This window comes from Haliotis asinina, chromosome 8 (assembly GCF_037392515.1).
Source record: "Haliotis asinina isolate JCU_RB_2024 chromosome 8, JCU_Hal_asi_v2, whole genome shotgun sequence".
In the NCBI taxonomy this organism is placed as follows: domain Eukaryota; kingdom Metazoa; phylum Mollusca; class Gastropoda; order Lepetellida; family Haliotidae; genus Haliotis; species Haliotis asinina.
The window spans coordinates 66,554,812-66,581,885 of NC_090287.1; the positions used below are offsets into that span (position 1 = coordinate 66,554,812).

At 44.8% G+C, this 27,074-nt stretch overlaps 1 protein-coding gene across 16 annotated transcripts in view; it reads right to left on the minus strand.

The window, feature by feature from the left end:
- LOC137293454 (SPARC-related modular calcium-binding protein 1-like) overlaps positions 1-27,074 on the minus strand; it is a 61,585-nt gene that overhangs the window by 17,001 nt on the left and 17,510 nt on the right. For 6 of the 16 annotated variants that reach the window (XM_067824002.1, XM_067823997.1, XM_067824007.1 and 3 more), the window contains exons 2-6: positions 18,042-18,213; positions 6,880-7,125; positions 6,331-6,375; positions 3,429-3,530; positions 953-1,198 (exon numbers count right to left, since the gene is read on the minus strand). In XM_067824002.1, coding sequence (XP_067680103.1) covers positions 953-1,198; positions 3,429-3,530; positions 6,331-6,375; positions 6,880-7,125; positions 18,042-18,213 — 811 coding nt within the window. The remainder of the gene's footprint in view (positions 1-952; positions 1,199-3,428; positions 3,531-6,330; positions 6,376-6,879; positions 7,126-18,041; positions 18,214-27,074) is intronic. The other 10 variants (XM_067824003.1, XM_067823998.1, XM_067824001.1 and 7 more) reach the window with 3 other exon arrangements.

Genomic DNA, 27,074 nt, shown 5'->3' on the forward strand with positions numbered 1-27,074 from the left:
TCCAATAATATCAGTCTACATACTGTGCCCGAACCTCTAACGGGCCATGTCGATCTGGCATCTTAACATTGCATCAATAGATAGCTACCACTGTTCTAGTTCGTCCTCTCATCCAAATATAACATGAAAGCGAGAGACATGTCCATAAGTCAACGCGACTGGACAATCCGAATGCATTTGGAGATTCAAAATGGCGGGTGATACATGTTGTCGTTTGTATATAAGATAAACCTGCCTTTCCCTGCTCATCATGCTAGTGCTGCAACTATGCACGACAAATATACTTATCTCACCAGTATGTGCGAGTATATGCGTGCGTGCGTACGTGTGTGTATCCGTGCGTACGTGTGAGTATCCGTTCGTAAGTGTGTGTATCCATGCGTACGTGTGTGTATTCGTGCGTGCGTCCGAATATGAACCTGTATCAGAGAGTGCTTGTGCCATTAGGTGTATGTGTGTGTGTGTCCGTTCGAGTGAATCTGCATGTGTGGCTGTCCTCCTTGTGTCTCTCAGACGGAGTGCGTATGCGCACGCGCGCTTTTGTGTGTGTTTATCAGTCCATGCAGTACCATAGAACGGAAGCAGGAAGCGAAGAAGGGCCAATCCGCCTGTACTGGCAGAGAGAGAGAAAGAGAGGTGAGAGGTTGGTGTGAGGTTGAGGGGGTGGGGGTGTTAGTACCTCATAGCAGGGCCAGAGAAACAAACGGGGTGATATGCACGTTACCCACGTGCGGACAGGCGCAACTAATGCTTGGAGTCCACACAAGAGCAACGTCCATCACATCATAGGAAAAATATGAATATGAACCATCAATTACGGTGTTACATTTTCATAGTATGACACTTTCAATGACAAAATATTATTTTTAACCAAAATATTATTCATAGCAGAAACTGGCGGTTTTTATAATGACGTTTGATGGTATAGCTGTCTGTGTACAAGGCTACTTACATTTGATGTCGATCCCAAGACACAGAGTCCACTCCGACATCTCGATATGTCGGTCTGGGGTGGAATCACAATTATTCAAAAATTTCTTGGCACATGCTTTTGGTTTGATAAGTTTTTTCACCATACGAACGAAAGAGCGTATTTCTTTAAATTTGAGTCGCTTGTCGTTATCTTTGTCCAGCTGTGCAAACTTCCACTCCACAGTTTTCTTTTCTCGTTCCACCTGGCTCTCGCTTGCTGAGGGGCCTGCGGAATACAACCATTCTGTCAACAGTACCGCTAACACAACTCGATGATACGGTCTCAACGACAGTCGGTCATGCAAACAATCTCATTATCTAGTCCCATCGCCCAGTTCCACCTCTTCACGTCACAATCCAATCATGCCACCCACCCAAACCACCCAACTCTCAGTCACAGCATCCAATTTCCCATAGCAATCTCACCATTTGTTCAGCCAAACCAATCCCGCCATCTAATCCCCCAATCCAACACCACCATCTAAAACAAAAACCAATCTCGCGATCTAATCATCCAAACCAGTGCCACCATGTATGTGCGCTGACATACTAGAACTACTTGGGACTCAATGTGAACACAATTTCAGAAGTATTTATTGCGTCCGTTCAGGACCAACTATTTCATGCAACTTCAATGATAAAAATGCGCACGTATTTCAGACAAGGAGTTCGCCGACACATCAGTCTTTATTGTTGTGTTTCCGTTTACTGTCCACACGATGGCGTCGATGTCTGTAATGTGTGTATTGGCAGGCAGCAATTGCTGCTCGGCACAGACTGTTTGAGGCGTGTTTTGACGTTCACATTGACGTAAACGACGGGCGAGTCGTACATCTCAGGTACTTGAAGTTTAGATCTCGTGGTCGGTAAGGTCACTGACACCTGAACTGTCCAGGTAATGGCGTTCGAACTAGTCAGACATTGATGTTAGAATTGACAAGGGAGCGGACCGTGACACGTGCTGGATGTGAAGTAGTGTTGTCATGATGGAACAACTCCCTCTGTCGGACTATAATCGGAAGCATGTGACCTGCAGGACTTCGTTGATTACCTATTTTCTGTCAAATTTACTTGAATCCATAAATCCATATATCCCATTAAATCAGATCTTAGTGTGCTGAATATCGCACCTCACACCATGACACTCTGACCACCTAATCAGTCGGCCTGTCGAATGCACTGCGTGCGGTGCGGTGCGTGTGCGTGCGTGCGTTCGAGAAACGTTAATCTCTAAACACTTTGTGTTTCATCATGCCGGTGAACCAGACTCGCCTCCGCCGATAGAAGTATCTCAGCACAAAGACGACAACTAGCCTTCTTTGTGGAATCCCCATTTTATAAAGTCGAATCAAGACAGTTTGAATTTTCTCAAACCATGGATGACCGCAAGTGAGCAGCCCGGATGTAGCGACCCTGGACTTGGGTGGTCGCTCTTGGTTGGTCACTTCTCAGGCGACCTGGTCTGCAGGAAACAATGCCAACAGCGAGAACGGTGCTGTGATGAACGTTGTAATGTCGGGCAACTGCTACTGCGACTCCACAAGACGACATATGGCGATGTTTCGATTGGCGTCACTCAGTCGTGGCATGATGATATCCTCTTTTCCATGCGAAAACGTATGACAAAGTTACAGACGATTGCTTTTTTTAGTGACCGATACCGCATGTTTTTCCGCTTACGTGCACGCGCATTCTGCTTTCCATATTTTCTTCTTGACGTTTTGATGAATATTTTTAAACGCTGCCAAAACAATGAAAAACAGTTGAAATTGCCTCGTTTGACGATGAAGCTGTTTACAATCACACAAAGATCAAGTTCGGGAAAGAAATAGTATATTCGTATTGTTTTTGCCGCGGCTACATGAGTCCCATATTCTAGAAAACTCATACGCATGTCTGTATTTGAAGAGTGTATCACCGTGTCAGACCAATCACACACTGCCTTCCATTTCGATGTACTACTCATTGAACACAGGTAAATTTTATACAGAAAAGAACAACTCACAGCTGTTCACTTAATGGTATACCCAGACAACAAAAACCCTGAGCTGTTGAATTGCCTGCACTAGCTTCCATGCAGTGTGAGGTCGGAGCAGGTGTTGCACTAACAAGGACATGGGGTCTGGATGTTATTCATGACTGGGCTGTACGTCGGGTTTAGTCGGAGGTCATGACAGGGCTGTACTTACTGGAAGGATATGGGGTCTGGTTGTTATTCATGTCTTCCTTACTGGAAGCTGGGGTTTGGTCCGAGGTCATGACTGGGTTGTACTTGCTTGAAGTCGGGGTTCTGTCGTAGGTCATGACAGAGTTGTACTTGCTTGAAGTCAGGGTTTAGTCGCAGGTCATGACCGGGTTGTACTTACTGGAAGTCGGGGTTAGGCCGGAGGTCATGACTGGGTTGTACTTACTTGAGGTCAGGGTTTAGTCAGAGGTCATGACAGGGTTGTACTTACTTGGCGTTGGGGTTTGGTCGGAGGTCATGACTCTGTTGTACTCCTGTGTGAACTCCCCCACCAAGGCTGTATTAAACTTGAGCCGATCTCCTGGTGTGCATGCTGCATGGTAGGTGACAAACAGTCGTTTACACAGAAACACATTCTATATTGTATATGGTCCATCAAATTAGAAACAGTAATTTATCACATACATCTACACAAATACATATTATATTGTTTGACTCGTCTTGTGAATAACATGGCTTCTCCATCATTTAGATGCATGTCTACGGAATAAAGTGACCCCATCATATAGATGCATGTCTACGGAATAAAGTGACCCCATCATATAGATGCATGTCTACGGAATAAAGTGACCCCATCATATAGATGCATGTCTACGGAATAAAGTGACCCCATCATATAGATGCATGTCTACGGAATAAAGTGACCCCATCATATAGATGCATGTCTACGGAATAAAGTGACCCCATCATATAGCTGTATGTCTACGGGATAACATGACCCCCATCATACAGATGCATGACTACAGGATAATAAGACCCTATCACATAGATGCATATCTGCAGGATAATGTGACCCCATCATATAGATGCATGTCTACGGAATAAAGTGACCCCATCATATAGATGCATGTCTACGGAATAAAGTGACCCCATCATATAGATGCATGTCTACGGAATAAAGTGACCCCATCATATAGATGTAAGGTGGTAACGCGTACGCTCACTCACTCGTGTGTCTCCTTCCACGTCTCTCATTCATATTTAATATGACGTGTAAGGGCGGGAGTGTACAAATAGGGTACCTGAACGTCATATGTAACACGAAGTGTAAGGGTGGGCGTGTACAGTTAGGGTACCAGAGCTTCATATTTAAGACGAAGTGTAAGGGAGAGCGTGTACAAATAGGGTACCAGAGCTCCATATTTAAGACGAAGTGTATGGGTGGGTGTGTACAATTAGGGTACCAGAGCGTAATATGTAAGAAGAAGTGTAAGGGTGGGCGTGTACAAATAGGGTACCAGAGCTTCATATTTAAGACGAAGTGTAAGGGTGGGCGTGTACAAATAGGGTACCTGACAGACAGACGTGTTTATTGAGTAATGTGGGCCTAACGGCCTATAATACGATTGACAGATACACATTTTACAATGCCACGTGTTTGTTTCAACTATAATGCTTAAACAAAGTGTTTTAGAGCAACTGATTTAATAACATAATGCGAGTTACAAATAAAATCATGCCAAGTTTGTTTGTACATGTCAATTAATCTTTCTCTAAACTTCCGTATAAACATATCTACATCAACAACAGTTTGTGTTATCCACACAAATGAAAACCCTGTTCTAAATAATAGAACCTAAGCTTCATATTTAAGACGAAGTGTTCTGGTGGGTGTAAGGGTGGGTGTCCAAAAATAGGGTACCTGAGCTTCATATCTAAGACGAAGTGTAAGGGTGGGACAGTTAGGGACCAGAGCTTCATATCTAAGACGAAGTGTAAGGGTGGGACAGTTAGGGACCAGAGCTTCATATCTAAGACGAAGTGTAAGAATGGGACAGTTAGGGACCAGAGCTTCATGTGTAAGTAATCCAGGACCAGGAACTCTAATAACAGGCCGGATATTAAACGAACCATGTGAATCCACAATCGCATTAATTCAGAATACGTAACGAATAACGTATATCACCAGACTATTTGAAACGAGCACAATCGACCTGTTACCTGGCATACGTCAGCTACTGTTACCGCTGTGCGTGAGCGAGTCCCGTATCTCAGCGCTCTGACTATAATCTGCCCTCACCACGACACAGAGAGAGGACATTCTCAATGGACGCACTGGGCCAGGCAAACGTCGACATTCGCACAGGTGTTCACCAATTATCCTACAGGAATGTGTGAGGCACGGTCGACGGCGCGAGAAACCGGGGGGAGGAGGAGAGGAGGCGTGGCGTGAGAGCAAATGCTGACTTCAATGTGTCCGTACGTGTGTGTGTGTGTGCGTGTGTGCGTGCGTGCGTGAGGGCGGGGGTGGGGTGGGGGGTGGGCTCGCCTCTGTTGTTCATAACATTGTCAGACGCTCGGAATTGGTGTGTTGTAACGGTTCAAATACTATCTATTGACTGTGTATTCCCTTGTAAAATGGTGTACTGAAACTGGCTGTGTACTCCCCTGGGAAAAGGTGTATTGTGACCTTTACAATACTGTCTGCTTTTTGTGTACTCCCCTGGGAAAGGGTGTATTGTGACCGTTATAATACTATCTGCTGGCTGTGTACTCCCCTGGGAAAAGGTGTAGTGTGACCGTTATAATACTGTCTACTGGCTGTGTACTCCCCTGGGAATGGGTGTATTGTGACCGTTATAATACTGTCTACTGGCTGTGTACTCCCCAGTGACGTGAGAATGAGGACTGCTATATGTAGTTTTTGAAAGGCAGGCATTTAGAAGTTGAACGACCAAATATGCATGATATGTTCAATGGATAACAACTTCTTTCGATACTTTACTTGACGTTTCAGATGTAATTGTTGCTCCTTCGTCACGTCAGAGCTAAGCCAGTACAAAGGGTGGATATAGATGTACAAAGATAACAATATAATTACAAAACCAATGAGATTGGATTAGTGATTGGGAAACAATGCATGATAAAGACAAAGGAAAGAGCGGGGATGGGGTGTGAGGATGCATTGTTTTCTTTGTGCGTAAATCCAATCTCATGTACATATATATGCACGTGTTGTACCGGCTGAGCATTGACCTGAAGGAGCAAGAATTAGCCCTGAAACGTCGTGTAAAGAATTAAAAGAAGTTGTCTATAAACCATCTCACGTATTCATACTTAAGAATATATGAAGCGCATAATAATGTGCACATTTGATATCTAAACATACTTACGCTTTTTCTTCCGTTTCTTCCCTTGCTTCCTCTTTTTACGCCTACCTATGGAAATAAATAGGCTCCGTGTAAAGTGTTCTCTGCACATATTCAGTAGGTTGTCATTTGAGAACTTACTTTATAGCACGCTTTGGGTCTGTGTGCGACCTTTGTTTACGCAACTAACTGTAATGATAGAGCAATTACGTTTCAACCATAAGAGAGGTGAAGTCCGACGAATCATTCAAAGTCTCGGAATCAACAGAGCCTCCAGATTTCTCCATCACAGACAGCTGTATGTGACATGGTTAACGCCACTTGGAACAGTGTTCCAGTTATATGAGGGCGAAGTTAAGACGTTCACCTGGTTGGCGACAGTTACGAGGAGTGGTAAAATGTCGACAAACCAAGACATGACATGGTCTCACCGGGACTCGAACCCTGATTCAAGCCTCTCCGTTCAGAGACGTACGCCGGCCGTCTCAGTATGTCGTGTAAACGTAAACAAGGACGAGAACGAACTGAAAGCGAAACAAAGACATGATATCGGAAAAATAAAGTAGTGTTGACCTCGTCTACCTCTCCCACAACGAGGTCTGCGATCTTTGACGGAAGTTCCCGGAATGTGGTGACCGTCCTTGGTGGTGCACCAGCAGTAGCCGGTGGCGTGACACTGGACCTCCGCGAAGGTGCCGTCAGCGCTGCAGTCGGGGACGAACACCACTGAATTGTCCCGTTTAGCTGACTCCATCGCCTGCGCGCGTTCCTCGAGGCATCTTCCCTGGTAGCTCCTAGCTCCTCCACTCTCCGCACCTGCTGAATCAGATAGTGACATTGTCTGACATTGTATTTCACTACAGTAAAGAATAACATTGTCACATGTTTCACTACAGGGGAGAATAACATTGTCATATGTTTCACTACAGGGGAGAATAACATTGTCATATGTTTCACTACAGGGGAGAATAACATTGGACAGCTTTGATGATATAGGATGAATGATAGGCCTCGTTGATACAAAGGGATGGATGACCTTGTGATGCAGGAGGATTGATGAGCTTTATTGAAACAAGGGGATAGATGACCTTGTGATGCAGGAGGATTGATAAGCTTTATTGAAACAAGGGGATAGATGACCTTGTGATGCAGGAGGATTGATGAGCTTTATTGAAACAAGGGGATAGATGACCTTGTGATGCAGGAGGATTGATGAGCTTTATTGAAACAAGGGGATAGATGACCTTGTGATGCAGGAGGATTGATGAGCTTTATTGAAACAAGGGGATAGATGACCTTGTGATGCAGGAGGATTGATGAGCTTTATTGAAACAAAGGGATAGATGACCTTGTGATGCAGGAGGTGTGTGTGTAGGGGGGGGGGGGTGAGCTTTATTGAAACAATGGGATGGATGGAGGAGAACTGACGTGCCTTCATGAAAAAAGGGAATGAATGGCCTTTTGACATAGGAGGATTGATGTGACTAATGACAGGGATTGAAGGTAGGGTAATAAAGTACAACAGTGCTGATTTAGTCTCGCAATGTTGATTACAGAAAAACAACTGCACCGGGTGATTAATGTGACTGGGAAGCTGATACAGAAGACAGACGTAATCCCACGTACTGGGCTGCCGTGTCTGGAAGTATGGAATGTCGGATAACATTTCAATCATCAAGGTGTCAAGATTACCCTCCTAACATTGATACTGGTGGATTTGCAGGTGTGTAGGAGGGGGAGGGGGGGAGGGGGGAGGCCTGGGGCAGAGTACGGAGTGATGTTATCTTGGGTGAAGTGAGGTATTATGGAGGGGTGGAGGGGTAAACGATCACGAAAAGAGAAAGACTATGAAAGCGGCTCGATGGGGGTGTATTACTGGAGACTGGAAACCGGTGGGTATAATGGTGGTGTATCAATGAGATGCTGTATGTATACAGATGGGTTTAAAGGTGGTGTATCAAGAAAAGCTCAAGGCTGGGTGAATACAGATGGGTTTAATAGTTGTGTATCAAAGAGAGGATGTGTTTTTACAGATAGATTTAACGGTGGTATATTACTGCATTTATGGGGTTCAGTGTGTATACAGAAGGGTTTATTAGTGCTATTTTTAATATAATGCTGGGTTTATAGGTGGTGTACGGTATATATATAGAGAGAGAGCCGCTTTCATAGTATTTCTCTTTTCGTGATCGTTTACCCCTCCACCCCTCCATAATACCTCACTTCACCCAAGATAACATCACTCCGTACTCTGCCCCAGGCCTCCCCCCTTCCCCCTATATATATATATCATTGACACGCCACCATTACACCCACCGGATATATATATATATATATATCCTATACCGTACACCACCTATAAACCCATCTGCATATATACTCAGAAGCGGTGCCTGTCGTCGCAGTTCACCTGGCTCTCTCCCACTCTCCTAACCCATATGACTAGCATTACCTCTTGGCCCACTTCCACTCTTCTCACACATATGACTAGCATTGCCTCTTGGCCCACTCCCGCTCTTCTCACACATATGACTAGCATTGCCTCTTAGTTAGTCCACTCCTACTCTCTTGACTACCTAATCTATAAGCCCCGTCATGGGCTTATCCCCGCTCAGGTGGATTATGGACAGGTGTTAACCACAGACACATACCAGCCACAACTCCAATATTATGGCCGTTACATAGCGGAATATCCGTCTCCGATAACGCAGGTGCAGCCACATCCAGACGGGATAGGGACTTGAAGAAAGGCTCTTTGTAAATGATATGCCACATTTAAGAAATGCACAATCTTCAGCATCTAGTCCTGATGAATACCCCTTGGTGTCCTGCAATCAGCGTACAGACTTTAGTCCCCATGATTTTGCCATCTGATCACAGGTGACGAACATATCGAACTAAATAAGACACTAAACTCGACCGGCCGGGAATCTAACCTCATTACAATACATACTACTTGTGCGTACTGGTACGTCTCTTTTGTGAGTGTGTAGTCATGAGGCTGGTTAGTTAACTGTCACCATAGCCAGGTAGAGTAGGACTTGAGGAGATACACGGGTACATACACACCTGGTGTATGTCAAACAGTGTATACAGTCTTCACGCCGGGTGCATATCAAACAGCGCATTCTCCACACCTGATGCATGTCAAACAGTGTGTACAGTCTCCACACCTGATGTATATCAAACAGTGTATACAGTCATGACACCCGATGTATATCAAACAGTGTATACAGTCTCCACACCTGATGTATGTCAGTGTATACAGTCTCCACACCTGATGTATATGAAACAATGTATACAGTCACCACACCTGATGTATATCAAACAGTGTATATAGTCATGACACCCGATGTATATCAAAGAATGGGCATCATCCCGCTAGTCCGCTCCCGCTAGACCGCGATTGATTATGTGTGCCGGTAGTCCGCAATGTGGCTGTTCCAGTCTCATTACTCCCTCCCTACTCTAATCTCATTACTCTGCAATGCTTTGATAGACGGTAAGTAGAGTGTGTTTTCTTAGGTAAGATCAGTCTCAGCAATGTTATAATAGATACCCTATCATGGAATTTACGGCGGGTGGTATGTTATTTTTATGATTTCCGGTAAAGATGAGTATGTTTTGTTACGTACATTTCATTTTCATTACTCTGCAATGTTTTGTTAGAAATCATGGAGAGGGTTTAAAAAGCTGCAATGTTCGGATATTGTCGCCTTGAAAGATTAGGACTTGAGTACATGTGAGCGTAGCCTGGCTTCGTACTTGGGTGCTATTGGACACATGATGGACAGTGTGTACCGAAGATGAGATTGAAACGTCAATAAAAGCTTATGTAAAAGGAGTTAAGTGGTCATGTGAAAATGTGAAATAAATGGTGATATAATACAGACTAGTTTTTTTTTGTTTTTTTTTGTTCCTTTTAATTTAGTTTTCCTTATCCGAGGTGTTGTCTGCATTAATCAGTTGTAGCGGTAACAGAGGGAGTAAATTATTAGAACAGCACAGCAGCTTAGCGGGCTAGCGGTACTGAATTACGTCATTTACCCGTCGCGGACTAGCGGGTAGCGGCCTAGCGGGGTGGAGTCAAAGAATGTATACAGTCTCCTCACCTGATGTATGTCAAACAGTGTATATAGTCACCACACCTGGTGTTTGTCAGCGTATGCAGTCTCCTCACCTGATGTATATGAAACAATGCTTTTAGTCTCCACACCTGATGCATATTAAACAGTGTATACAGTCTCCACACCTGATGTATATCAAACAGTGTATATAGTCATGACACCCGATGTATATCAAAGAATGTATACACACTCCACACCTGATGTATACGAAACAGTGTATACAGTCTCCACACCTGGTGAATGTTAGACAGTGTGGACGGTCTCCACACCTGGTGAATGTTAGACAGTGTGTACGGTCTCCACACCTGGTGAATGTTAGACAGTGTATACAGTCTCCACACCTGGTGAATGTTAGACAGTGTGTACGGTCTCCACACCTGGTGAATGTTAAACAGTGTGTACGGTCTTCACACCTGGTGAATGTTAGACAGTGTGTACGGTCTTCACACCTGGTTTATATCAAGCATAAACGGATTGTCAGTTAAGAATCTGGTGAATAACAATAAAGGGAAGCTCCTTTATGGATGACAACTTGTTCAGTCTTCGCACGAGGCGATGGGAGGGTTTTGTTATCATTGGCTGTGACGTGGTCAATCAAGGGTGACAGCACCTACGTATATTCAGGAGGAAAGTATTAACTGCAACAAGCTAAAGGTTCGCATGAAATGGATCAACAACGCAAATGAGTATTTGCGATTCATGCAGAAAAGACGGCAGAGAGGCATGAGTGGATATAAGCTACACAAACCGTATGAGTCGTAGACGAGAGCGGGAGTGTATGCATATAACATACTGTTGGGAGTAACTAATGCATGTTTAATACATAGGGAAAGGTTTAATATTTGAGATTCGTTCTTAGCAGTTATATATATAGGGAGCTTGCGATGGCGGCATCTTTATCAAATGGTCTTTCATATATTTCTTTCGAAGGTCACTACAAAATGGACAGACGAACACAAAGTGAATTTCATTCTCTATTTCTACATTGCATAACTGACAAATTCGTTTCGATTTTCCAATGGACACATATCTTCCCTCATTTTCGACAAGGTCTAATAAACCTAGTCGATATTTAATAAAATGGTTCCTTAAACTTTCCGTCGTGAGTATTGATAAAACATTTCTGGTTGACGTAAAGTCTTGAAAATTCTGTAATAAGCATATGTGTCAAGCATTAAATACACTTTGAACGCAACACTTCATATGTGTCAAGCACCATGAACCCATTAAACTCAACACCGCCATATGTGTCAAGCACTATAGCCCTTTGAACTGAACACCTCATATGTGTCAAGCATTATATACCCTTTGAACGCAACACTTCATATGTGTCAAGCACCATGAACCCATTAAACTCAACAATTGGCGTGTCAAGCAGGATGTACTCATTGACCTGGACACAAGGTATGTTCCAAGCATTATATAACCCTTAACCTATCCATGTGATATTTTTCGAGCAGTATATACCCTTCAGTCTCCAGACCTGTCATGTGTGGAGCAGTATATACCCTTCCATGTTTGCACTTAATGTCGAGCTGAGTATATCCTTCAATGGTTTCACTTTAGCAGGTTACACCATTCCATGTTTCCGCTTTGTTCACGTTAAGCTTAACTGTTTGCTATATTAATTCAGAGATGTTCACACCAAGCCAATGTCGAGTTGTGTATACTCTTCAGTCTTCACCTTTGCTGGTTGTACGGTAACGTCAGTCCAGAGATGCTCATACCAAGCCAATGTCGAGCTGTGCATACTCTTCAGTCTTCACCTTTGCTGGTTGTACGGTAACGTCAGTCCAGAGATGCTCACACCAAGCCGATGTCGAGCTGTGCAAACTCTTCAGTCTTCACCTTTGCTGGTTGTACGGTAACGTCAGTCCAGAGATGCTCACACTAAGCCAATGTCGAGCTGTGCATACTCTTCAGTCTTCACCTTTGCTGGTTGTACGGTAACGTCAGTCCAGAGATGCTCACACCAAGCCAATGTCGAGCTGTGCATACTCTTCAGTCTTCACCTTTGCTGGTTGTACTGTGACGTCAGTCCAGAGATGCTCACACCAAGCCAATGTCGAGCTGTGCAAACTCTTCAGTCTTCACCTTTGCTGGTTGTACTGTAACATCAGTCCAGAGATGCTCACACCAAGCCAATGTCGAGCTGTGCATACTCTTCAGTCTTCACCTTTGCTGGTTGTACTGTAACATCAGTCCAGAGATGCTCACACCAAGCCAATGTCGAGCTGTGCATACTCTTCAGTCTTCACCTTTGCTGGTTGTACTGTAACATCAGTCTAGAGATGCTCACACCAAGCCAATGTCGAGCTGTGCATACTCTTCAGTCTTCATCTTTGCTGGTTGTAATGTAACGTCAGTCCAGAGATGCTCACACCAAGCCAATGTCGAGCTGTGCATACTCTTCAGTCTTCACCTTTGCTGGTTGTACTGTGACGTCAGTCCAGAGATGCTCACACTAAGCCAATGTCGAGCCGTGCATACTCTTCAGTCTTCACCTTTGCTGGTTGTACTGTGACGTCAGTCCAGAGATGCTCACACTAAGCCAATGTCGAGCCGTGCATACTCTTCAGTCTTCACCTTTGCTGGTTGTACTGTGACGTCAGTCCAGAGATGCTCATACTAAGCCAATGTCGAGCTGTGCATACTCTTCAGTCTTCACCTTTGCTGGTTGTACTGTGACGTCAGTCCAGAGATGCTCACACCAAGCCAATGTCGAGCCGTGCATATTCTTCAGTCTTCACCTTTGCTGGTTGTACTGTAACGTCAGTCCAGAGATGCTCACACCAAGCCAATGTCGAGCTGTGCATACTCTTCAGTCTTCACCTTTGCTGGTTGTACTGTAACATCAGTCCAGAGATGCTCACACCAAGCCAATGTCGAGCTGTGCATACTCTTCAGTCTTCACCTTTGCTGGTTGTACTGTAACATCAGTCCAGAGATGCTCATACCAAGCCAATGTCGAGTTGTGCATATTCTTCAGTCTTCATCTTTGCTGGTTGTACTGTAACATCAGTCCAGAGATGCTCACACCAAGCCAATGTCGAGCTGTGCATACTCTTCAGTCTTCACCTTTGCTGGTTGTACGGTAACGTCAGTCCAGAGATGCTCACACTAAGCCAATGTCGAGTTGTGCATACTCTTCAGTCATCACCTTTGCTGGTTGTACGGTAACGTCAGTCCAGAGATGCTCACACCAAGCCAATGTCGAGCTGTGCATACTCTTCAGTCTTCACCTTTGCTGGTTGTACTGTAACATCAGTCCAGAGATGCTCACACCAAGCCAATGTCGAGCTGTGCATACTCTTCAGTCTTCACCTTTGCTGGTTGTACTGTAACATCAGTCCAGAGATGCTCACACCAAGCCAATGTCGAGCTGTGCATACTCTTCAGTCTTCACCTTTGCTGGTTGTACTGTAACATCAGTCCAGAGATGCTCACACCAAGCCAATGTCGAGCTGTGCATACTCTTCAGTCTTCATCTTTGCTGGTTGTAATGTAACGTCAGTCCAGAGATGCTCATACCAAGCCAATGTCGAGCTGTGCATACTCTTCAGTCTTCACCTTTGCTGGTTGTACTGTGACGTCAGTCCAGAGATGCTCACACTAAGCCAATGTCGAGCTGTACATACTCTTCAGTCTTCATCTTTGCTGGTTGTACGGTAACGTCAGTCCAGAGATGCTCACACCAAGCCAATGTCGAGTTGTGCATACTCTTCAGTCTTCACCTTTGCTGGTTGTACGGTAACGTCAGTCCAGAGATGCTCATACCAAGCCAATGTCGAGTTGTGCATATTCTTCAGTCTTCACCTTTGCTGGCTGTACTTAACGTCAGTCCAGGGATGCTCACACCAAGCCAACACTAGCTGTGTATGCTCTGAATACTCCACTCCATGTGCCTATCGACATGTGACAGTTTCTAGTGATCAGTGAGCGAAGGACAACTGGAAGGCGACAAGCGGTGTTTACCTCCTAACCCCCCCAGGTGTCACCTCTCTCCTCCCGGCTTTGTTGAGTCAGGAGAACAGGCTGTTATCACCGCCACAGACAGTCTTCGAGCAAGTAGCGAAGGATGTAAGCAAAGATAGCACTTTAATCGGGTTTGGTTCAGTATGTTTGTACAAGGGTTTGGAGGCGCGATACACGGCAACACAGTGACATTGGCTGGGAGTCTTCACAGGTACGGAGCAATACTCTGATTGTAACCAAACCTCGATACTGTAGTTGGAAGCAGTAGGGGGAGAGGTGACGTCACTCTCGCTTTATCCATGATATAGGGCCAGCGTACAAACAACATATGGGTATAATCACTGACAAACTTCAAGTAGGCGATTAACAGGATAACTAAATTTCCTGCATTTACCCACTTTGTCGAGGGTAAGGTTTTAGGCAGCAAGTGTCGTTCCGATAAGCATGGCGGAGTTATCTGATCTACGTAAAGCCCAAAGCGAAAAAGCAATGAGCAGGAAGATATAATAACGTGCCACGGATGTGGGGAGTCCATCTGCCGACTGAAAACAGGTGGCGAACACGTGGCTCGGCCACTCATCTCATAATTATAATTATATGTAATGTTTGCTGTTCGAATTGGCTGGGGTCGTGCGTGACATGGTCCATATCGCACGCTAACCTCGCCCGGCCCGGAATCTAACCTCATGACACTACATACGCTTGTGTAGAAACGAGTACGTGTGTTTTGTGAGTGTGTAGGCTTGAGACTGGTTAGTTAACTGCCATCATACCTTGTTGCACATAAATTATACTCGGCTGAGCAGCAGATACAGCACATGAATCGGGGTGTCAACAACCGGTGTCTCAACACTGGGAGAGCTGCCCTAACCTCACCTCACAAAACCTCCGTTGAGTCGAAAACATACCTCGGTTAAACTAACCTTGACTTGGATGTTCACGATAATCAAGAAGCATGACGTCGTAAGCATGGGCTTCCTGTTGTTTCTGGCTACAAAGCGTGGTGACCTTAATGGATATGCCAGGGTAGAAACATTGAAAGAACAGACAGTCGCTAGGTACTCAGCTGAACTAAACACAGACAGACAGACAGAGAAACAGACAGACAGAGAGAGTATATGACGTGGACCAAACATGTGTGCGTGGTGGGGAACAGATCTGTGTGCGTGGTGGGGAACATATCTGTGTGCGTGGTGGGGAACATATCTGTGTGCTTGGTGGGGAACATATCTGTGTGCTTGGTGGGGAACACATCTGTGTGCGTGGTGGGAATATATCTGAGTGCATGGTGATGTAATACGTGTTCTGATTAGACAGAAAGGAGGGAGATAATTCGCGTAGTCATTTTTAGCCGCCAAGGGATTTTACGAGGAAACATGGCCGTATTAGAAGAGAGGGTACGTGGGAAGAAGATATGACTTGTGTAACCTCTGTGGGAAGAGATTGGATGGGGAACATGGGCACTAGGCGTTTGTTTGAATTATATACCAGTGAATGGTTTGCAAACTTTGTTAACAGTTTGGAAAAATACACCGGCCAGGCGGTTGAAGTGTCATGATTACGCTCTAAAACGTCCGATACATGTTGTTACAAATGACTCGTTTTTGCATTCAACCACTTAATGTCAATGAAAGGGGAGGTCAATACATATGCATTGATGTTTTATCACAGTCGTCCATTGTTTAGTTACCACAGCTTAAAATGGGACGTGTCTTGACACTTTCTGAAAAGGGTCGGGCCATTGGCCTTTTGGAATGTGGTCAAACTCAGCAGCAGGTTGCTGTCTGCTTTGATGTGAGTCAGAGTACTATTGATAGACTGTAGATTTCAAGCCAGTGGGTTTGTGGACTAGTCACGCGGTACACAGGAAGAGCAGGAGGCCTTGACTGAGGTACACGGGAATAGTAGGCCTTGAGGGAGGTACACAGGAAGAGTAGGCCTTGAGGAAGGTACACAGGTAGAGTAGGCCTTAAGGGAGGTACACAGGAAGAGTAGGCCTTGAAGGAGGTACACAGCAAGAGTAGGCCTTGAGGGAGGAGCACAGGTAGAGTAGCTTAGGCCTTGAGGGAGGTACACGGGTAGAGTAGCTTAGGCCTTGAGGGAGGTATACGGGTAGAGTAGCTTAGGCCTTGAGGGAGGTACACGGGTAGAGTAGGCCTTGAGGAAGGTACACAGGAAGGGTAGGCCTTGAGGGAGGTACACAGGAAGAGTACGCCTTGAAGGAGGTACACAGGAAGTGTAGGCCTTGAGGGAGGTACACAGGAGGAGTAGGCCTTGAGGGAGGTACACAGGAAGAGTAGGCCTTGAGGGAGGTACACAGCAAGTGTAGGCCTTGAGGGAGGTACACAGGTAGAGTAGCTTAGGCCTTGAGGGAGGTACACAGGTAGAGTAGCTTAGGCCTTGAGGGAGGTACACGGGTCGAGTAGCTTAGTCCTTGAGGGAGGTACACGGGTAGAGTAGCTTAGGCCTTGAGGGAGGTACACGGGTAGAGTAGGCCTTGAGGGAGGTACACAGGAAGGGTAGGCCTTGAGGGAGGTACACAGGAATAGTAGGCCTTGAAGGAGGTACACAGGAAGAGTAGGCCTTGAGGGAGGTACACAGGAAGAGTAGGCCTTGAGGGAGGTACACAGGAAGAGTAGGCCTTGAGGGAGGTACACAGGTAGAGTAGGCCTTAAGGGAGGTACACAGGAAAGGTAGGCCTTGAGGGGTAAACAGTAAAAGTCCGTAGTCAGCTGTGTCAGCATTTGAAGGTGTGTGCATAAAGTCACATAAAATATTTGTTTTGATTAAATATGTTGGGATACAGAGACGTTGAGTGATGTGACAAACTATACATTGAGTCTTTCCAACACTGAGACATAACCGACCGACTCCTGCCGTACATGCTTGCATACCGACAGCAACAACATGCACATTCACGCAGTGCTGAACAGCTCACAGTGTGTCTACACGCAGGTGAGCCGCACGTGCAGGAACGTGTAGCACCCTCTAGCGGGAATAGAGACTGTAAGAGAGAGAGAGAGTGAGTGGAGAGCTCTTAACACTGGAGTCTGGAGGGGACACCTGCACACCGTACAATAGAAGGCTGCCGGGTAAAGTTTGAACACCTGTGTAGTTATGTCACTTGTATGTGGCCGCTAGGCGAAGCAATCCCGAACGCCAGGTACACGGGCCAGCGTGGAATGTTCACCTACAAAGTGTATTGTAAAGGTGTTTGACGAAGTGACTGAGGACTTGCAACGTCTACTTTTCAAATACTGTGTTGGTCTGTAGAACATGTGGCCATGTTGGAATTTAGGTACAGGTGTGGGAGGGTGTGACGTGTTCTGCGCACATGTGCCTCCATAAATAACACACACTTACACACATAAGGAGCACGCACACGCACGCACGCACGCACATATTCATCATGATTTATGCAGTCATGTTACATGCCTCATGAGATTTTATATATTCCTCAACAGTATTTTGTTTAAAGAGAGAGAGTCTCCATGATTGTTCCTTCGGCATCTTTGTGAAGATGGAGGCCTCTGGTTAATAGAGAGGAAACTATTCCTTCGGACCCTCCTGCCTCCATCACACCAGCACGAACATAACATGTCGGCTTTTGGTGAATTATGACAATAAACTTACCGGTACAGTGTCCTTTTTTTCTGACCTTGACTCGTCTGCCGTCACACTTCTTTGCCTTTTTGAGTTCACACCTTGACAAGTAGGTTTTCCCATCCGTGCCACACACAGGACGCGTGGCCACACTGCTACAGTCCTCCTTGCAGTTGGACGCTCGCAGAGACCTGAACAGACTCTGAAATAGACAACATAGTCAGGTCAGGTGCGCTGTGTGGAAGAAGGTGTCCAGATCACTGGAAACAGGAGAAAATATGTGATGGGTAGAGGAATATGTCAAGATGGGTGGAACATGGGTTGTGGGTGGAGGAACATGTGTGATGGGTGGAGGAACAAGTGTGATAGGTGAAGAAACGTGTCAAGATGGGTGGAGCAACGTGTGATAGAATATGGAACATGTGTGATGGTGGAGGAACATGTCAAGATGGGTGGAGGAACACATGTGATCGGTGAGGAAACATGGGTGATGAGTAAGAAATCGTGTCAAGATGGAGGGAGCATCATGTGTGATAGGTGAAGAAACGTGTCACGATGGGTTGAGAAACGTGTAATGGGTGGGGGGACATGTGTGATAGGTGAAGAAACGTGTCAAGATTGGCGGAGGAACATGTGTTGTGGGTGGAGGGACACGTGTGAAGGGTGGAGGACCATGTCAAGAGGGCAGCAAACATGAGAAAATGGGATGGGTGTCACGAGTATCAAACCGTATTTTGTCAATGTGCAACCAATGTCACAAGTATCAAACTTTATATAGTCTCCGTATGACCAGAGTCAGAATCTTATTTTAACATTCTTGAGTCAGTAGCTGGCGATGGAACTTCTCAATCAACACTTGTTTGGAATTATGTCATTCACAGTCTGTCTGGTAGTTGCCTCTGCTTTGTTTCAGACAAACACTCTCTCGGATTGAACATTAATGTGTTAAGTCTCACAGGCACTAAGAGGTCAAGTCTCGTAAATCCATCTGCACACATAGCAAAAGAAGATCTTATCTCAACACACACAAGATGTTATGCTGAAAAGGACCTATGCAAAGTGAGAAATCTCCTTGCTTGTTCATCTTGACAAACGTTTATATCAACAATCAAGCAGACAAACCTCGCTTTATAAAGTTGGGGCAGCTGGCCTTCACAGGAAACCCCGACACTCGGATACCCTGGTCTTGGTTAAGTAAGGGAGTTTCGTTATTCTGGTATATATTTAAGGTCGGATATATTCTTCGTGAGACGAGACTGACAGGAGTCAGGATTACATTCTCCTCACGACAATGCACATTCACAATGCTCTCGTGCTCTCGAAGAACATATGACATAGCACCAGGCACCATGGTGATATTGAGTATACTGCAGCATGATGATATGAGGAGTAAACTGCACAACTGGTTCAGGTGTATCCTGCACCATGGTGATATGAGGAATATACTGCACCATGATCATGTGGAGTATACTGCAGCATGATATGAGGAGTATACTGTACCATGGTGATATGTGGAGTATACTGCACCATGGTGATATGAGGAGTATACTGCACCATGATCATGTGGAGTATACTGCACCATGGTGATATGAGGAGCATACTGCACCATGGTGATACGTGGAGTATACTGCACCATGGTGATATGAGGAGCATACTGCACCATGGTGATACGTGGAGTATACTGCACCATGGTGATATGAGGAATATACTGCACCATGGTGATATGAGGAATATACTGCACCATGGTGATATGAGGAGTATACTGTACCATGGTGATATGTGGAGTATACTGCACCATGGTGATATGAGGAGCATACTGCACCATGATCATGTGGAGTATACTGCAGCATGACATGTGGAGTACACTGCACCATGGTGATATGTGGAGTATACTGCACCATGGTGATATGAGGAATATACTGCACCATGGTGATATGAGGAATATACTGCACCATGATGATATGAGGAGTATACTGTACCATGGTGAAATGTGGAGTATACTGCACCATGGTGATATGAGGAGTACACTACAGCATGATATGTGGAGTATACAGCACCATGGTGATATGAGGAGTATACAGCACCATGGTGATGTGAGGAATATACTGCACCATGGTGATATGAGGAATATACTGCACCATGGTGATATGAGGAGTATACTGTACCATGGTGATATGTGGAGTATACTGCACCATGGTGATATGAGGAGTATACTACAGCATGATATGAGGAGTATACTGCACCATGATGATATGAGGAGTATACAGCACCATGGTGATGTGAGGAATATACTGCACCATGGTGATATGAGGAATATACTGCACCATGGTGATATGAGGAACATACTGCACCATGGTGATATGAGGAGTATACTGCACCATGGTGATATGAGGAGTATACAGCACCATGGTGATGTGAGGAATATACTGCACCATGGTGATATGAGGAATATACTGCACCATGGTGATATGAGGAGTATACTGCACCATGGTGATATGAGGAGTATACTGTACCATGGTGATATGTGGAGTATACTGCACCATGGTGATATGAGGAGTATACTACAGCATGATATGAGGAGTATACAGCACCATGGTGATATGAGGAGTATACTGCACCATGATCATGTGGAGTATACAGCACCATGGTGATGTGAGGAATATACTGCACCATGGTGATATGAGGAATATACTGCACCATGGTGATATGAGGAGTATACTGCACCATGGTGTTATGAGGAATATACTACACCATGGTGATATGAGGAATATACTGCACCATGGTGATATGAGGAGTATATTGCACCATGGTGATATGTGGAGTATACTGCACCATGGTGATATGAGGAGTATACTGCACCATGATCATGTGGAGTATACTGCAGCATGATATGTGGAGTATACTGCACCATGGTGATACGTGGAGTATACTACACCATGGTGATATGAGGAATATACTGCACCATGGTGATATGACGAAAATACTGCACCATGGTGATATGAGGAGTATACTGCACCATGGTGATATGTGGAGTATACTGCACCATGGTGATATGAGGAGTATACTGCACCATGATCATGTGGAGTATACTGCAGCATGATATGTGGAGCATACTGCACCATGGTGATATGTGGAGTATACTGCACCATGGTGATATGAGGAATATACTGCACCATGGTGATATGAGGAATATACTGCACCATGGTGATATGAGGAGTATACTGTACCATGGTGATATGTGGAGTATACTGCACCATGGTGATATGAGGAATATACTGCACCATGGTGATATGAGGAATATACTGCACCATGGTGATATGAGGAGTATGCTGCACCATGATCATGTGGAGTATACTGCACCATGGTGATATGAGGAGTATACTGCACCATGATCATGTGGAGTATACTGCAGCATGATATGTGGAGTATACTGCACCATGGTGATATGTGGAGTATACTGCACCATGGTGATATGAGGAATATACTGCACCATGGTCATATCAGGAATATACTGCACCATGGTGATATGAGGAGTATACTGCACCATGGTGATATGTGGAGTATACTGCACCATGGTGATATGAGGAGTATACTGCACCATGATCATGTGGAGTATACTGCAGCATGATATGAGGAGTATACTGCACCATGGTGATATGAGGAATATACTGCACCATGATCATGTGGAGTATACTGCAGCATGATATGAGGAGTATACTGTACCATGGTGATATGTGGAGTATACTGCACCATGATATGAGGAGTATACTGCACCATGATCATGTGGAGTATACTGCACCATGGTGATATGAGTAGTATACTGCACCATGATGATATTGAGTATACTGCACCATGGTGATATGTGGAGTATACTGCACCATGGTGATATGTGGAGTATACTGCAGTATGATATGAGGAGTATACTGCACCATGATATGAGGAGTATACTGCACCATGGTGATATGAGGAGTATACTGCACCATGATGATATTGAGTATACTGCACCATGGTGATATGAGTAGTATACTGCAGCATGATATGAGGAGTATACTGCACCATGATATGAGGAGTATACTGCACCATGGTGATATGTGGAGTATACTGCACCATGGTGATATGTGGAGTATACTGCACCATGGTGATATGTGGAGTATACTGCACCATGGTGATATGTTGAGTATACTGCAGCATGATATGAGGAGTATGCTGCACCATGATATGAGGAGTATACTGCACCATGATGATATGAGGAGTATACTGCACCATGGTGATATGAGGAGTATACTGCACCATGGTGATATGAGGAGTATACTGCACCATGATGATATGAGGAGTATACTGTACCATGGTGATGTGAGGAATATACTGCAGCATGATATGAGGAGTATACTGCAGCATGATATGACTTCGACTTCCAGAACTGCCTCGCACTTCCACTGTTGACAGTTGACTGTCGTGTGTTTGGGAGTACAGTCTGTTGTACATCTCTAGAAAAACAAACCACTTTGCGTCGCCGATGGAGGTGGCGATCCCACCGTATGGCAGTGAACAGGGCTAGTTTTTCAATGCCATCTAGATATCCGTGAGGCAACTGGCAAAATGTGCTGCCTAAGATGTACCACCTTAAAGAGAATAGAATGTATCAACCTCCACAATTTAGAGAATTTAATGAGAACAGGTAAGCATATGTATTCGTGTGTGTCGGAGCAAAAATGTTGCTTCCGAACGCACATCAGGGGGAGATACCTTTACGGATATAACTTGAGATGGCCACGAGAAAGGATGACCACACTAAATGAGGGACATTTAAAATCTTTATTTGATTAAACCTGCCGATCAGAAAGTGTATTGTTAGAATGACGTATTCGTAACAATTATTTGTATATATTCGATCCTAGCGTTTAGTGATGCATAATCGGGTGTGTGGCGTGTACAAAATGTATACAGAGTACAGATTGCCATTATTGACTGGTTACCCACAGCTGGGATTTGACAGGAATCCATGTCACAGATACGATGCCACTTGGATCCAACCCTCGTCGGCAACATGTTGTGCAAGTTCAAGTGCACAGAGTATCGCTAGGTCTCACATTCTTGCTTTCGTATGATACATACATATCCGTCAGGCTTTATTTCACCTTGATGCTGCGATTGGATGGTGTCTTTGACTACTCCGTTGTCAGCAGCAGGGTGCTGTCTGCAATCACACAGTCCACTGAGCCACAACCTTTGATTGAGCAGGCAATGTTGAAAGAGAGTTGACCAGAAAGAAACTGAGGACAGTTCACTGCTGTGTTAGTCAACAAAATGTGGAACAGTAGCCACTCAGAAAGTTGGGTTTTTTAGTATGGACAATATGTTTTTAGTGTGACAGGTGGAAACTGATGGAGCGGTATGTCAGGAGGTTCCAGTTGAAGGAAGGACTGGTAGAAGCGTCAGTCAAAATTTAAGGAGAGAGTCAATGGTAAGAAGACCAAGTCTGGCAGCAGCAGAAAGGTGGAGACCCAGAGGATGAACTTAGCAGTGGTGCGGGACATTACCTGACCGGTGTTCTGATACGATATTACACTTGGCATTTGTTCTAAGATAAAGACACTCAGGATACAGCGTAACAAGTTACATGATGTTGTCAGCCAGCATGACACTGTTGCATGGGGTTGTCAGACAGCATAACACTGTTACATGTGTTGTCAGACAGCATAACACTGTTACATGCTGTTGTCAGACAGCACAACTCTGTTACATGGTGTTGTTAGACAACATAACACTGCTACATGGTATTGTGATGAAAGTGGTTGATGTCCTCTCGCAACACAGTGATGAGAGTGGTTGATGTCCTCTCGCAACACAGAGATGAGAGTGGTACGTTGTAACAGTGATAAGAGTGATTGCTCACCTTGTTTAACAGTGATAAGACTGGTTAGCGTCCATGTGTAACACAGTCATAAGAGTGGTAGGTTGTAGGTATGATGTACAATACGGGGTATGTTGCAGGTAGGATGTACAATACGGGGTATGTTGCAGGTAGGATGTACAATACGGGGTATGTTGCAGGTAGGATGTACAATACTGTGTACGTTGCAGGTAGGATGTACAATACGGGGTACGTTGCAGGTAGGATGTACAATACGGGGTACGTTGCAGGTTGGATGTACAATACGGGGTACGTTGCAGGTAGGATGTACAATACGGGGTACGTTGCAGGTAGGATGTACAATACGGGGTATGTTGCAGGTAGGATGTACAATACGGGGTATGTTGCAGGTAGGATGTACAATACGGGGTACGTTGCAGGTAGGATGTACAATACGGGGTACGTTGCAGGTAGGATGTACAATACGGGGTATGTTGCAGGTAGGATGTACAATACGGGGTATGTTGCAGGTAGGATGTACAATCCGGGGTATGTTGCAGGTAGGATGTACAATGCGGGGTACGTTGCAGGTAGGATGTACAATGCGGGGTACGTTGCAGGTAGGATGTACAATACGGGGTACGTTGCAGGTAGGATGTACAATACGGGGTACGTTGCAGGTAGGATGTACAATACGGGGTACGTTGCAGGTAGAATGTACAATACGGGGTACGTTGCAGGTAGGATGTACAATACGGGGTATGTTGCAGGTAGGATGTACAATACGGGGTATGTTGCAGGTATGATGTACAATACGGGGTATGTTGCAGGTAGGATGTACAATACGGGGTATGTTGCAGGTAGGATGTACAATACGGGGTATGTTGCAGATAGGATGTACAATACGATGTATGTTGCAGGTAGGATGTACAATACTGTGTACGTTGCAGGTAGGATGTACAATACGGGGTATGTTGCGGGTAGGATGTATAATGCGTTGTTTGTGAAGGTTTTCAGCAGCTGACTTAGAAAATGACCGAGTGAATCACGGCTAGGTCAGGGTTTGCTCACTTCCCCACAGCACTTCATGCATCGTCAATGGGAGTTTATGATGCATTCTTTTACTGACTAGTTAGAACTACAATATACAGAGAGAGACAGACGGGGCGAGATGTCGTAGAACGTGCCTGCACCACTACTTCAGGCATGCCGCGGCGGGAGTATGGCTGGCGGTCCTGCGTTAATGTCTGTCTACGTAAGGGAACACTACAGAGACAACAGTATAAGGGCTACACGTAAGGTAAGCGATAGCTCTGTTGCTCTCACAGCGAGTCTTGCTCACCTGTTGGGTGTAAAAGGATACAGAGCGTATGGCATGCATGGGTGCTTGTGTGTATATGCGTGTGCGTGTGCACACACAGATCTGTAAAAAGCTCTCACATGATACAGAGACGCACAGATCTATAACTAGCCGCCACAGAACGAACATATCTGTAACTAGCCGCCACACAACGAACATATCTGTAACTAGCCGCCACACAACGAACATATCTGTAACTAGCCGCCACACAACGAACATATCTGTAACTAGCCGCCACAGAACGAACAGATCTGTAACTAGAACCAACACCACGCAGACATCTGTAACCGGCTATGTCACGACACAAAAATCTGTAACTATCCATGGCATAACACAGGTATCTGTAACTAGCTGTGACACAACGAACAGATCTGTAACTAGTCGTCACACAACGAACAGATCTGTAACTAGCCGTCACACGACGCAGACATCTGTAACCGGCTATGACACAACACAGAAATCTGCAACTATCCATGGCATAACACAGAGATCTGTAACTAGCCGCCACACAACGAACGGATCTGTAACTAGCCGTCACACGATGCAAAGACGTGTAACTAGCCTTCACAAGACACAGAGATCTGCAACTAGCTCTCCGTGAGTATCCTAACATAGCACAATATTCGTTGACACGCCATCGCATGACACAAAGCTCAACACCAAGTCTAAACATGAGAGATGATGGGTTACATTTTTTAACGTGAGAGACCTATTAAGCCTAAAGATCACACAGAGCTCCATTGACAGCTTAACATAACACGGACAGATCCGTTAAAAGCCTAAACATACATATATATCCGTGAAAACCTGAACAGAGACATCTTTATAAGTTTAGTTTTACGCAGCAGTCAGCAATGTTCCAGCTGTATGGCGGATATCCTTAAAAGCCTTTAAACATGATAGAGATGAATTACAAACCTAAACATGAAACGTCTTAACATGACACAGAGGTACCTAACAATCCCAGGCATGACACAGAGATTATCTACAAGAACAGACATGATACAGAGGTACCTAACAATCCCAGGCATGACACAGAGATTATCTACAAGAACAGACATGATACAGAGGTACCTAACAAGCTAATTCATGATCCAGTGATAACCTACAAGCCCAGACATTTCATACTTAGGGAAAGTCTACAAACACCAGTGCTTCGCGACAGCCAAGCTGAGTAGATACCTCACATACCTTTCAAGCAGCGATAAATGTGATTTGTATTTGAAAACCGGAAAGTGAAATTATGTACATTTACGATATATTAAAGATAAGAGTAATTTGCTGAGCCATAATCGTTGAGCTGATGATCATTTGTGAACATTTAATCAAGGTAATTCAATCTAATAATGACAAGCCATTCTGAGTTGAATGCCATCATTATACAACAACTAGTATTTGCGAGTTTCTAGGGTCTCTAACTATCATAGTTGCATGGCGCCGGCCGCCACTCCCCGCTCTACCACTTGACAGCTGCACTCTGACATGGACCAAAGCGGTCGCACGTCCTGGCGGTCAACGCGTACTTCAGTGTAGCAGTGCATGTAGTGTTTAGCCAGGCCTGCTAGCCTGGTGTAGTACACATATTTCAGGATTAAATGCCTTTAGATGGGAGGTAGTTTCAGAGGACTGACAGTTGTCATGAAACTATTCAGTTAGGCAGACATGCTAATAGTTTATGCAAAATGATAAGATTCATTTGGAAAATTAAAACTTTATGATTGAATAAAGTGTACAATGTGTTGAGACCTATGTTTCGGTGCTATTAAATAAGTGATGAACAGAATATGGAGGGAGAGGCACATATACCAGAGTGAAGAAGTATGTGCACAGTGCAATAGGAATTAGGTCT